The 14,128-nt window shown below is 41.5% G+C and overlaps 2 protein-coding genes across 5 annotated transcripts in view; both read left to right on the top strand.

Annotated features, from left to right (window-relative positions):
* Positions 1-4,791, top strand: part of pag1 (phosphoprotein membrane anchor with glycosphingolipid microdomains 1) — a 61,234-nt gene extending 56,443 nt beyond the window's left edge. For all 4 annotated transcript variants that reach the window (XM_082521407.1, XM_082521406.1, XM_082521404.1 and 1 more), the window contains 2 exons: positions 1,514-1,573; positions 1,950-4,791. In XM_082521407.1, coding sequence (XP_082377533.1) covers positions 1,514-1,573; positions 1,950-2,285 — 396 coding nt within the window. In that variant the 3' untranslated portion in view covers positions 2,286-4,791. The remainder of the gene's footprint in view (positions 1-1,513; positions 1,574-1,949) is intronic.
* Positions 4,792-6,513: 1,722 nt separating this feature from the next.
* The window catches only part of znf704 (zinc finger protein 704), a 66,633-nt gene continuing 59,018 nt past the window's right edge, over positions 6,514-14,128 (top strand). The window contains exon 1 of the mRNA XM_082522079.1: positions 6,514-7,678. Coding sequence (XP_082378205.1) covers positions 7,418-7,678 — 261 coding nt within the window. The 5' untranslated portion in view covers positions 6,514-7,417. The remainder of the gene's footprint in view (positions 7,679-14,128) is intronic.

The following is a 14,128-nucleotide window of genomic DNA, read 5'->3' as shown; positions in this document are numbered from 1 at the left end:
CTGTGTCACCTACGTGCACATAAACAAGCTCCCATAATCCTCCCTTATACCCACAGACATAAGCATACCACCTTACTGCAACACAGCAAAATATTAATCTGTCAGACGTAATGTCCTGATGTGTATCGACACAAAACAAGCACCCGTCCTGTCGCGGTTCTTCGTTTAATAAAAGAAATGTTTCACGCGGACACAATTGAGTTTTTACGACTCAAATTTTAACACCCATCTGCAGTTTAGATGCTTGATGCGCGTCCGACTAAATGAAAAATTCCACTCTAATTTGCAATAATACTTGAGGCGAGCTTCACATTAGATTAACAAACTTGGAGGTGCGGTGTCTGGGTCATGTCACCTACGTCCTTGTTTCGTGCAAACACTCCTCTGGGGGCATTCTGCCTAATTGGTTGGCTAATTAAAGTGAAACGTAAAAGGCGTCAGCTGCATCACGAGTGTATGTTGGATCTATAAAAGTAATCATGTCTCCAAACATGCATTAACCATAAAGTCATCATATTGATTTAAGTGCTTGGAGAAAACGCTGGAGAAACATGTGTCTGCATGAAGATACTCGGCTGTACAGCTGCGGTGGACAGTTTGATGGATGGGCTCCGAGCACAGGTTTTCATTCAGTACCTAACGTTGTAGCTCGCGTGAGGCATCGAGTGCTGTGCCTCAGCAGGGAGCACATTTCCCCTTTTTCTTTTTAAGTGTATTACCGTTAACCTTGGATTGTCCAAGGACTACATCTGAATTTAAAAAAACCTAACAATATTTTCCCTTATTTTCCACTAGACATAAACTCTTTAGTCAGTGCTGGCGGGGTTATTGAGATTCTTATTAGGCTCCTGAGGTGTTTTGTGCTGCTGTCAGATGTGCTTTTTTGATTAATGGCCCTCTCATTGATCATAAGACGGAGTGGACAGAGACTGCACAAAAGCATCGCATTCTCCGTCGCTGCCTACCGACTTTCACTCCATTATTTATTAATTTTTTTAATGAACGAGTGCCTGTTGCGAGCTGTAGCTTCGCGTGCTCGACTGTTTAAAGCGAAAATGCAGAGCGTGTTTTCCTCCCACTGCTGGGAACACTTTAGAATTTCACTATCGATCAGCTACCAGGCGTTCTTTCATACTCATGGTGCTTTTCTGCTGGGTACTGTTTCTGCTGGGTACTGTTTCTGAGAACTTGTCGATAGTTTGCCAGCATGTTTTAATAATAAAGCTCGATATGAAGTCCACTATGTCTTCATTTAATTCCTTCAAAGGCGTTTGGATCAGCTCTGTTTGCTGTATTGGGTTTGCCTTGCTTTGATATATATTAAAAAGAGGTTTTTTTTACATCTAAATTCCTGAAAATGAAAATGTGTAACATACCTTCAGATTCTTTTAACGGACGCTGTTGGGTGATTTAAGCAACCGTGGAAGCTTTTAAAACCTCACTCTTTTCCTTTTATACACCGACTCCCATATCTAAATGTTCTTTTTGTTTTTTTTGTTCTTTTCTCCTCCAGTTACACTCCCCTCCGTCTCCTGCACCAAAGTTCGACAACCACGTTCTGTCAGACAATGAGGTAAGTGTGTGTTAAACTCCCTTATTCCCAAAACTGACGTCTCCGGTCCCGAGACAGCAGCTCCTCTGCTGTGCGAATGCAAATGCTCCGAGCACCCGAGAAAAAAAAAATAGAACACAGTGGAAAAATAGTCAGATAACATCACACAATGTGCTTGGGGAGGGGGGGGGGGACGTAGCAGGGGTCCTTGAGTATGAATGCGTCAGTGTTTTAACAATCTTATTATCTCCACTGTTGTGCCGTTTTTGACGTGCAGCTTTTTTGGCGATATTAGATGAGTAATAACCCAACTAAAGAAGAAGAAGAAAAACAACACGATTGTGGTTAACGGTTTGTGTCATTTTTGTCTTTCTCTCTCTCTCTCTGTGCCTTTCAGTCAGCGGTGTACTCCACAGTCAACAAAACAAACTGTGACGACGCTGTTAACGAGGAGGACAAAGAGCACGACTACAGCAGCATAGCGGAGATTAAAGGTCTGGTCCCGGCCTCCTCCTCCGGTGACCTCTACGCCACCGTTCGAGATATCTACAGCCAACCCGATGAGCCCGGCCCCGCCGACAGCACAGACCCAGGCTACGAAACCATCCGCATCCCAAAGACTAATAGCTCAGAGGACGAGCACCGAGCCGAGGGGTCAGACGTGGGCAAGGCGGAGCCCGACTATGAAAGCGTCGGAGAGCTGGGTCTGGGCCCAGAAATGTCCCGCCTTTAAGTCATCGTCCCCGCTCCCCTCCTCGTATCGCCTGGATGCATCTAACAGACTTCGCTGCAGTGCTTTAAGCTTGCTATCAAGGATGCTTTGGGCGCATGACTTGTGAACAGAAAACAGCTCGCCGCAGCATCCACCCAGCCGTGCACGAGCATCCTCCTTATAGCCTGGGTACGGTTTATCATATCCAAACTTGACTCCTTTAGTTCATCAGTCATGGTGAATGTCATCGGTACTGGTGGGCCTTAACAACACTTGATTGTGGAAGAAAAATATTCAATAGTTAAACTACCAAATAAATATCCAATCGCAACACTCATGCAGCATTTTAATAGTTAGCTAACGACACTATCTAAGAAAAAGAAAAAAGTAATTAAGTGCCATAAAGTGATGGTGAAATTCATGCACTTACACACGTGAAGGTTATATTATTTGTGTGCTCTCTCTGCAGCTGCTAGTCTTTCTAGTTTCTTCCGAGTGACTCAGTGTCATGTTTTATTGAGGTGTCAGGTGGTGTATTTTTAGGCTTTTTTCCTGTCAGGTCGGCAACACCTCCACTGTGCATTCTCCCACCCCTCTCAGTTTTGCTGCCAAACGGTTAGCAGAGACAGAGGTTGCATTCAGTAGATTTTCACCATTTAACACAGCTGATGAATTCCCTGCCGCGTACACGTGTCATTGCTCAGACTACACGGCGCATGTGTGTGGGCTTAGCGTGTCGCAGGTTGACGCTAGTCATCTGTGGCGAGCCAAAAAAAACGGAAAACGAGGAGTGAAGGAAGAAGGGAAGTGTCGCAACACGTTTTTAAAGCTTTTTTTTGTTGTTGTTCTTTTAGAAGAGCTACAGTCGATGTCAAAGGGTTTTTTTTGTGAATTTCATATTTATTTGAAGACGATTATTGTTGTGTAATTGTGAAATGTTAAAGTATGTCTGTGAGAGAAAAAAGCGAATAGGCATTTATAAAAAAAATTAAATTTCTAGCGTTTTTACTGAGATACTAAATGAAAATGAGTTGCGAGGATTGTGGCAGTTAGGTACGTGTTCCCCCCAGAGCATTTAAAGAGTTCATTGTTTTTAAAAAAACAACAAACAAATGAAAGAAAGAAAGAAAAATGAATGTGTCAGTGTATATTGTCATTTTGCACACTTTGGTCAAACAAGTTCAGATGACATATTGTGATGAAATGACGCGACGAGCTTGTATTATTGTACTTCGTATGTTTCCTCGAGTCTATTCTTGGTACAGTCTTCTGTCGGCATTAAAGCACAAGTACAGATTATCGAAAGCAGTTAACATCGCTGCACACTTTTCAACATCTAGCGCTTCTTTTTTTCTTTTAAATACAGGAAACCATGCCTGTCTCTGTGTAGCTTGAACTGACGACAGTGCCAATCGAGGCTTGTAGTTAGAGGAGTATTTTAATCAACTGTTACTCGCTGGAAAATTTAATGTGAGCTTTTACTTATTTGTACAATGTCCAGAGTCATATAGTTTTAAAATAAGATTAAAAGCACTGATTGTATGACTTGTTTTAAGAAAAAACAACAACTTCAACCATGTTTTCATGTTATTTTAACTCAAAGTTGATGGCGTTTCATATCTGAGAATATCCATTGAAATGCCAGACATATGGTACAGCTCCCTTTGGTACATGCATATTAAGAAACCTGTGGTACTTTTATTAAACACAAAAAAGAAATTGCCTCGTTACTGTTTATTTTTAAATGAATACTGCCTCTGCTTTGTGCTGTAAATATCTTTTTTTTGTCATCATTATTATTTTTATCATTGCTACAGTATGTAACCTCTTAGCAGAAAAATCGGTGTCATCTGTTTCCACCCACATCAGAATATTACAGCGTTACAGTATCTCCAGCATCGGGTTTGTGTTTCATTAGACATGCTGGAGCTCGCCCGTGGTTTCATACGGCCTGCTCTGACTGCTATCGGATTAATAAATTATATACATTTGAAATGCTGTTGTATCTCCCAGTGTTGCTACTGTGAAAGAGGATTTTAAATGCCACTCCCCCCCCCCACACACCCACCTCCCAGTATTTTATGAGAAAAACATCTTTAATTATCAGTTTTGTTGTTTTCTTTTTCACTAGGAAGGAAGATCTGCCAAAGTTGGGGGGGGTGTTGGTGCCAAATCTAATCAGGACAAAACTTAAACACACCGCTAAAAGATGCTTACTTGCACCAAAAGATTATTCCCTCAAGCTGTTGGTCAGATAAACACATATTTCCTTATAGGGATTGGGGGGGAGTGGAGAAGCACCCTCACTAAATGAGATGATTTGCCCCCCGCCCCCTCCCTTCTCCTCCCCCTCCTCCCGCTCACGACCATCAGACAACTCTATGGTGACACCCGCCTTTGATTAAAGGGCAAAGCCTGGTTTGGCGGTTATAGCCACATCTGTCACTCCACTCTGTCCAATTTCCATTCTGTGCATGTAAATATTTTATGACATGAATTGTTCTATTAAATATATAAGTATAATAAATGGTGCCATTTTGTCTTTTAATTCTCTGGGGCGATGTCTTGTAGAAGGATTGTACGCTGGGTAAGAGTTTCCAAAAACATTAACGTTTGACATTAATTAGGTCATTTGTTTCTGTGATAACATTCTTTGGTGTATTTTCTCTGCCACGCTGGGTGATAATTACGATGAATCAGCGTGCTGGCACACTTGATTTATCAAACTGAACTTTCTTTTCAAAAGAGAGAGATTTATCCCGGGACTTTTTTGGTTCTCAGAGAGCGATAGCTTGTGAAATCACACTTTTAAATGTCTCATTTAGTACGTGATGCCAGCTATATGAGAGTTAACAGCCCTCTGAGGCGGCTTTAAGATTATTTGAAGGAAGGGGACTACCCCGGTCATCAAGTTAGAGACCCCTGGGCACAAGTGTTTAATAAGACCCTGCTGACTTTTTTCTTACAGTTCTAAAACGTTATGGAGGGCGCTGTCTATCCTTGGAAAATTAAAATGTATTTATGATGATATAAATTCATCCCTAAGTATGTAAAGTATTTTTTTTCCTTCTTCCTATAAGGATAATGCTGTTTAATCGAAGGGTCCTCACACCTGTTGTTGTCTCCCTCCTGTCCTCCTCTGCTCCCCTTTCGGTTCTTTGTGTCTTTCTGCTTCTTCTACTCCTTTCCCTCCTTTTCAGGCTCAATTGCAGGGTTGTCAAAAATAAGGCCCAGGGGTCAGAATTGACCAACAAAGCCTCCAATCTGGCCTATTGGACATCTTTGGAAAATGTGAAGAACAGCATAAATTTTGGTCTTTTAACTATATTTTAATCATTTTAATCAACTTCTTTGCACTGACTAAAAAGCAAATTTCACTGGTCAGGCCCAATTAAGATGACAATGGGCTTTATATGATCCAGTATGTAAAATGAGTTTGACATCCCTGCTCTACGATGTTCTGTACAATTAGGTCCATTAGTATACAGCAGCACATCTTTTTTATTTGTATTGCCTCTTTGCTTGTTTGTGGGGTTCTCTCTGGTTTCAGTTTTTTCTTCAGGGACTGAAAAGCATGCTCTATTGGGCTGGGATTAGGTGACTGACCTGGCAATTGAAAAATATCCAATTTCTTTGATTTGAGAAACTTTTGGGTTGCTTTTGCAGCACGCTTTGAGACATTATCCGGAGAGTGTAGCCCTGTACACTTCACATCCTGCTGTTTATCCTGCTACTTCTATCAGTAGCCACATCATCGTCCTTTGGTTAACTCTCCAATTACTTTTGAGCATCTGTATGAAAATGACTGTATGAATGCAACCCCTTGAATTCAAAGTGAAAGTTTGCACTTGGTGTAAAATCCACAGTGCTGGTATAAAGATGAAAAATGATAAAAAACAATGCAACTGTATCTATCTATCCATCTATAAAAAACAAAACAGCAGTAAAAGTTGTGAAAATATATTTAAGAATCCAAAGTTATACCCTCCTTTATTTGTTATAAAACTGTGGGACCGGTTAAAGTCTTTGCCAGGGCGATTATGGTCCCCGGACCTTATGTTCGACAACCAGTTTTACCAGAACAAAACTGGCATGTTAAAAAAAGGGAAATAACCTGTTGTTTTTATAAGCAAAAACGCAGACCAGTTCAGCTCATTTTATTTATTTATTTTTAACCAGATCATAGTAATTCAGAGGTCCCACGGCACCTGAAAAGTAGGCTGTACAAGTAGGTTAAAGCATGAAGCTTTGCTGCCTGGTCCAAATCTTCTCTCTTCCACAGCCTAAATTCCCGCCTTTTTCCTTTCTTCCCTCTGCCATAACCCCCTCCCTTCTCGCTTCCAATCTCTCCTTGCGTCATTGTTTTCAATGGAGCATCCTCCCCGGTTGCATTACCTTCTTTCGGAGGAGAAGGGGAGCGGTGGGGGCTTGTGGAGGCGTGTGCAGCGCCGACCAATTAGAGACCGCCGTGGCCGCCGGACCGCACATGTTTACAGGCAGCATTCCGCCGGTAGAGTCCCCGCTCGGTCTGAGGTGACGGCGGACTGGATGCGGCAGTAGTTGGAACCGGAGCCGGTTAACGGTCAAATTTCAATCTTTTGTAACACATACGGCGAGGTGTCGGGGTACAGAGCCGTGTGGGGCGGAAAAATTCGACGTGCTGGCTCCCGTGCCTCTATGCTCAAGCTGTTTGCCCTGTATTAGCCACCATTTTTACATAATCGTGTATAAGTGTCGCCTCGGCTCACGACTACGGCGATTAGTCCGCGTTTTCCCGCCGCCCCTTCAGCTCGCAGGGAGCAGAGAGGAAAACAAACAGGTCGAACGGAGGAAGATTGGTAGCCGGTTGGATGTAGAGGTTGTTTAGCGGCGAATGAATCGTAGTCGTCGGCTACTAATTCAGAGCTGGTCGGTTTCTTGTTTCTTTTTTTACGGGGTGCTTGTGCGCGGTGCATTCCGGACGCTGTTTGGAGTTTCCCCCTCCTCCGAGTATGTTGCCCCTTTCTAACATTTTGTCAGGGCTGTTGGAGCGCGTAGTCTACCCGCTGCAGTTTTGTGTTTTTCACGACGCTGTTTACCGGCTATAATTCGACGCTTAATGATTTAATTTTACCGGCTCGCCGGCTTTGAATACAGTGAAACAGTTTTTAGAGATGCACACGAGGCGCCTGGTGAAGCGCTCGGTCCTCGGCAGCCGCGTTTATGCGCCGAGTCCGACGGGGGACGGTGCCCCGGTGACAGGAGTGGTCCAGGCTGTCAAGCAGGAAAACAGAGACTTGTCGGCTGCGGGAGCCCGGCGAAGCGTCTACACCGTGCTCATGCAAGACGGGAGCCTCAAGGAGTTCTCCGAGGAGGAGATAGCCTCGGGCTTCAACCACACCGCAGCCAAAGGACCACTCAAGTCCAGCCTGAAGGTACGTGGGTCCGACCGGCAGGCGACGCTTCACTGTTGTTGTTGTGCGGTGTTTTGCAGCGTTTAACCGCTTCCTGCACGGAGCGGATTTAACGGTGTCACCGCCGCCGTTCCCGCCGCCGCGGACGAGAGATTTAACCGGCTGGGATTTTAAAAAATGCATTATGCTGTTATTGCTATAATGAGTCGTTTGCATATTGAAGCATATAACGGACTGTCATGACATTTGGCGACATCAGATATATAGGACAAAGGGCTTGATGGGGCCTGCGCAATGTTTATGTGGGCTAGTGGGTGGGTAAGATGAGGCAAACAAACACGCTCTGACTGCAGCGTTTTAGATTGATGTAAATAACCGGCCCGAGGTTTTTGCATGCTCGCCGCCTTATATTTTATACATATATGTATGTGAATGTGACATTTCTTACAGATAATTCTGCGCAACCGGCATTTAATTGCACATTTGGTTAAAGACTTAATTACATTTAGGTTTTTTTTGTTGTTGTTTATTTTTCTCTCATTCATATATTAATGCATGTTACACAGTTTAAAATCGATCGTCTCTGTGTGCACTCATTCTGCTCAAGGGTGTTATTGTTTTAAGAGCTATTATAAAAGAGATCACGCGCACTTCTTGTTGCATTAGAGTCAAGATAGTAAGTTGTGACGGTGTCCAAATCTGCAGTCCTGATGTAGGCCTAACAAGCGATGATCTGATTGCCTTGCAATCCAACTTGAATGCTTTTCTGTCACGTGGCCCCAAATAAAGATTGTGCGAGGAAGAAAAGGCCAATTCAGCGCTTGGATGAGCACACTGTTTCTAACATAGGGGAAGTGTGTGTGTGTGGGGTATTGTGTTCATCCTTTTTATAGCGAGGGAGTGACTGAGGAATGCTTGTGGCTGAATAACAACTTTTTTTGATGCTGTGATTTTGATTGCATTTCTTGTGTGTGTGTTTTCATGTTGTTGATGCAGAAACTTGCAGGCTGTAATCTTCAGTCTTATTTCTATGACCAAAGCTGAAATGTTGAGCCACAGTTTGTGGATCTGTCACAGTTCCTGCAGCAGTAAATTGTACTCTTCTGCCTGAAAATGCACATAAATCTCGTAAACTGTTATTTAAATCGTTACAAACAGATGCCAGATCTTCCCAAAGATAAACCCGCTCTTCGGGGGGACTTGTTAGATCTGTGAGTGATGGGAAATGCAGTGTGAACTTAGGTCTCCCGTTTTGCAGTTGTGCATGCAGTGATCAACACAAAAGCTGTTGCACAATTCTGTTACAGTCCCCAGCGCAGGCTGGAGAAGTGCAGCTGAGGGTGAGAACGTATTCCTGTCAGCACAATGGTCAATTCTCTTTCAGCACGACTCAATTCCCGCTGATGTCGAAAACAAGCCATAAAATGAGGAGGAGGGGTATGCTCTGTATGTGCGTGTGTGTCTGTGTGTGTATGCATTCACATGTGCATCTGTGTTGCTTTTTGTGTGCATTAGGGCGCTAATATAAATGTGATTTTCATCTGTTGTGTGTTTTGGATCTTTAACGAGTGAGATGTGACTGCTTTAAATCCTGGAACAGGAGCTGTTTGTGAGAGCATGCCACCCCGTTTGAACAGCAGCAGCTGTACGGCCGACAAAGTGGGCGCCCCCAGGTTGGCAACGGGTGGCGTGCTCCAAAGAATCTGGATGCTTGGCTCTGTGCCCAGAATGGCGAACGAATGGTCCCTGTTTTGCATGGGGCGGGAGTGGGGGGGCGCGATGCCACTTGTTGACTTGCTGTTTTGTGCAAATGTATGTTGTGTGAGAACTAAGTTACGGTGATTTCTCCAGCTGCTAACAAAGAGATCTCACTCACTTCTTGTTGGGCCGGAGCTGTCGTTGTTTGTGTTTGTTGCACACCGATGCGGGAGTCAATGAAGCAAGCTTGTTGACAGAGGCTGTGACTCTTTGTTCTAAGGCGGTGATCTCAGGCGGGCCCGTCGCTGGCTGAGCTTATTGGTTCGCTGAGCAACATCAGCAGGAACTACAGTCAGTCTGGATGCTGGCACCCATGTGGAAATGGATGAGTAATCCTTTGAGGGTGAAAGAAGGTTATGAGTTTATATATATATATACTTGTACAGCTGCTGTTATTGTGTATATATTTATTTATATTTAGATTTCTTCATACATTCTTATATAGTTCTATATTGTGTATTGTGTATTTTGTTGTACAGTTATTTTATTTTCAACTTTAATTTATATATTTTATCTTATTCTTCCCAGTTAAATTTACCCTTCATTCTAATTTGTGTTGTACAGTTATTTCATTTTTAACCTTAATTTATATTTTATTCCTTCCTAGTTAAATTTACCCTTTTTAATTTTTCATATTTATTTCCTATCTTATTCATAGCCTTTCCTTTTTTGTTTTCTTTAGGTCACGAGCAGTTGTCCAAGCATTTCACTACATATCGTACTGTGTATGACTGTGTACGTGACAAATAAAATTTGAATTTGAATTTTTATATATATATATATATATATATATTACTAATAATAATAATTTGTACATAAAGGCTCATTTACCATCATTTGCTTCTGAGTGTTTGACATTGACCATACTAGACTATGGACTATGTCTACAAGGTGTTACATCCACTTGTTATACTGATAAGACTCTCCAGCTGTGTCCATTTTATAGACTATTTAAGATGGCAATGGCGGGTTAGTGAAGTTCTGCTGTGAAGCTTCGAGCTGAGTATTTTTACCAGTATCATCTTGGTATTAAGATGTAACCAATCAGAAGTGGACTCAGGGACACCACACACTCACTGGTTTACAACTTGTGATCGACAGGTACACAGTGAGTTGGTTTTAGCCTCTTTTTTTGACACTAATGTATTCAGTATGATTTTAAAAGTAGTGATGGAGCTCATAAACTCATTAAGAAACTGTTAATGAGATCACACATTGGGGCAGTTATAGAGTTTGAAAAATTTGCAGCCTGCTGGCCATTGAAAAGAATGCAGGCTTAAGTGGAGCCCGACCGATTTATCGGTGGGCCGATATTTTCAGCCATTATTAGTTATCTATTGAACTGTTGGTATTGACGTTTATAAAGACAGATGGAAAAAAAAGAAAAAGAAATCAGAGAAAGAGCCCTTCACTGATGTTATGATTGTTGATGATGCATAGTTTGTCCACCAGAGGGCACTCCACAATTTTTCTGTTCCGAAACCGGGTTTGGAAGCTACCTACACAACAACCAGCTGACCTGAGTGGAGTCGGTCAGAGTGTACACGAGTAAATACACGTTACAAATATTAGAGAAATCTGTGTATGTCTCGTGTGTCTGAAAGAAAAAAATATTGGCAATATCAGAATATACGATTTTTTTTAATCACCAAATGTCTGTCGAAATTGGTCTTAAAAATCCCGTATTGGTTAGACTCTTCTGCATTGGCTTCCCTTTTCAGACCTTGAAGCGACTTTCATTTTTCATACACAGTCTATTGTGTGTGTCAGTAATACTCTGAATATAAAAGAAGATGACACCAGCAAACATCCTTAGCTGCTAAAGCTATTGTGCGTTACCGACATGTTCTCAAGTCAAGGAACCAGTACATCATAAGTAAAAGGATAAAAAAGGTGATAACTTCATCCACTCACTAAACCTTAATGTATACAGTGCATCCAGCTGAGATCATTTGGAGCCCAGCTAAAATAATCAAACTAAACACAGTCATTTAAATCTGTCTTTTATTTTTAAATTAGTTAGACACCTTGGGCTGTGTAATTAAAATGTAGATTTTTCAATTTGTACATAACACCCTACAGGCAGCTATAGCCCACAGTTTGGCACATGTTATGCTCAGGATATTTGGCCCAGCCTGATTAGATTGGCTCACCAGGCACCATGCCAAAGGGTCATTTTGACAAAGTATTCATATTGTAAGTTAATTTTAATTAAAAAAAAAAAAGTGATGTTATTGCCATGTGCCAGGATATTTTTGTATGAGGATGATACACTTTTCCCCCTTAATTTAATATTTAAAACATCCAAAAAATATATTGCTGCACTTTTTTTGAATGAAATTGTGTTTTAAAAAAAGCCAATGTTTGTTTGCATTTTTTTTTAAACTTGTGGTCAGGATGTGGTTCAGTCCAGGAATGCCATATTGGAAAAACTGAGGTTATGAGTAAGCCATTAACTGTCTTTATCAGAACTATTTTTAATAGTCATAATAGAAATTCCTCCCAGCAACAAAGACCCACATGAGCTAACAGACGTGGTTTCCACTGAAATTCTTTATTATGACCTTTGACCTGCACAGGTAGAAGAATCTTTACGCTTCACAAACTGCTGTAAGTAGGTTACGAGTTTTAATTTGTGTCTCTTTGAGTGGGACACAGAACGAGAATGATAGATGAGGAGAGGAGGGACACTCCGGGTATTTGTTCTCTGCACAGGCACTCACGCACGCACACACACACACACACCAGCTTTGACATATGCAACTCACATTTCACCACCGATTTGGCATGATTCACAATTTCCTGGCTCTCTGCAACGCTATAATTCATAAGCCCGGTGAAAGGAAGGAATTACGGTTGGTTTTATCCGAGGAATACACTCATCTTACACACAACACCTAATCTTCTCCCAGCCGGTGTAATCCATCTTGTTGTTTTGCTCAAGTTTGTGTTTTCATTGTGTATTTTGCACAGCACTGGGCATTTTTTGTGACGAGACTATATCATGAATGATATTTGATATCCATTCGTCATGTTTTTTTTCTGTCTCATTAATCGAAATGAATGGTGTTGTGTGTTGGGCGTGTGCATTCTGTGTGTGTGTTGACTTTTCCACAGTAAAGACTAATCCTGTTGCACTGCTTTGAGATAATGATCTAGTTCACACACACGAACAGACACACACTGGCCTGAATGCCATTCTCCTCAGCGCTCGGTGTGGGCAGCTGTGTGTGTCACTCTGCTTTTGTTTTGCCATTTTCTCAGTGTGTTTTTCTAAGATCACCGTGGCTTTAGCTACAAACAGAGGTGCGTGTGTATTTGTGTGTCTGTGTTGGTGGGTGCATTTGCGCTTGTTTTTTGATCCGACAATCTTGCCAGAGCAGGTCACCTTAATGGCTGAAGCCCTGAAACAAAGAAAGCCATTGTTGCTGGTTACCCCAGTCTACCTTGAACTTCATTCTGCTTTTTTATTGCTTCTGCAATGTTGCCCGAATCGTAGCAAGATGAATCAGTATGTCTGTGAGATAAAACAGGCAGTTTATCTGAGACTTTATTTTGCCGTAACAAAAAAAAATGTTGTTTTTATTACCCTTTAAGGATTTATTTAATTAATAAACACCATTACTTTGGTTGTGGCAATAGACTGTACATAAAAGATGACTATTTATGTGAAAATGCTCCTTGGCTTCCGTGAACTATGATGTTAGTCAACATTTTATAGTCTCTGTTGACAGTTTGATTCTTATTTAATAAAACACAATGTTTACGTTATGAAATCTGTAGTCTTACAGTAAAACTAGAGCTGGGCGATAGCACGATAACGATATGTATTGCGAAATAACTTTTTCTCGATAGAAAAATTTAACTATTGCAATAGACCTCACCGCTCTTGTCCTCTTAAAAAAAAGAAAAAAAAGAACAGCCAATCCAAATTAAGTAGCGCAGAGCCGAACCAATCACAGCCGCAGCGTCACATCACGTGACTTGTTACGTACAGCACAAGTGCCAAGCCGCACATGTGTATTTGTTTGGGAAGCAGCCAGCCGCCGTGCCGCCCGGGTAATGGAGGAAAAGAGTGCGCCGACTAGAGAAAAATCAACCGAGAGCGTGACCGAAGGTTACCGAAGAGAAAACAGATGATGGTTGTCGAACGGAAGAGCCATAGAAGTTCCTTAGTGTGAAAGTATTTTGGCTATTTCAAGTCTGACAAAAAACAGAATAGCATGCACTGTAAATTGTGCCGAAAACAAGTCTGGAAATACAATAAAGCGGTGCATGCTCAATCTCTGACTGGAAGCGCTAATTCGTCATTCGGCTTTTGTCAGACTAAAGTACCTGTTAAAACTGTTTGAAAAGCTAAGCTATACAACAAGGAGAGATTGAGAATTTCCTTTTAGTTCTCAGTTTATTTGATATTGACAAAAGTTAGTCAATTTTGTCTGTTCTTCTGTAAAACAAACTAAGATTTATTTTTAGAATTAATATTTTGTTTCTAAGTGGAATTGACAATTTAGTCTGTTTTGTTTGTTCTATTTTGAAACTTAAACGCTTTAGCGGCTGCCTTTTGTGTAGTTTGCAATATTTGCCTTTATTTATCTGAAAAAGTCTCATGTTCCTTAAGTACATCTACCCTGTTGAACTTATTATGGGAAATAAATATTTAAATAAAAACAAGCTGCTGATTATTTCACATTTTACTTGTGAGCAACGGCA

The sequence above is a fragment of the Aulonocara stuartgranti genome (assembly GCF_965226115.1).
Source record: "Aulonocara stuartgranti genome assembly, chromosome: 22".
NCBI lineage: Eukaryota > Metazoa > Chordata > Actinopteri > Cichliformes > Cichlidae > Aulonocara > Aulonocara stuartgranti.
Note: the sequence above shows the minus strand (reverse complement) of the source record. Positions and strands in the feature narration are given on the sequence as shown.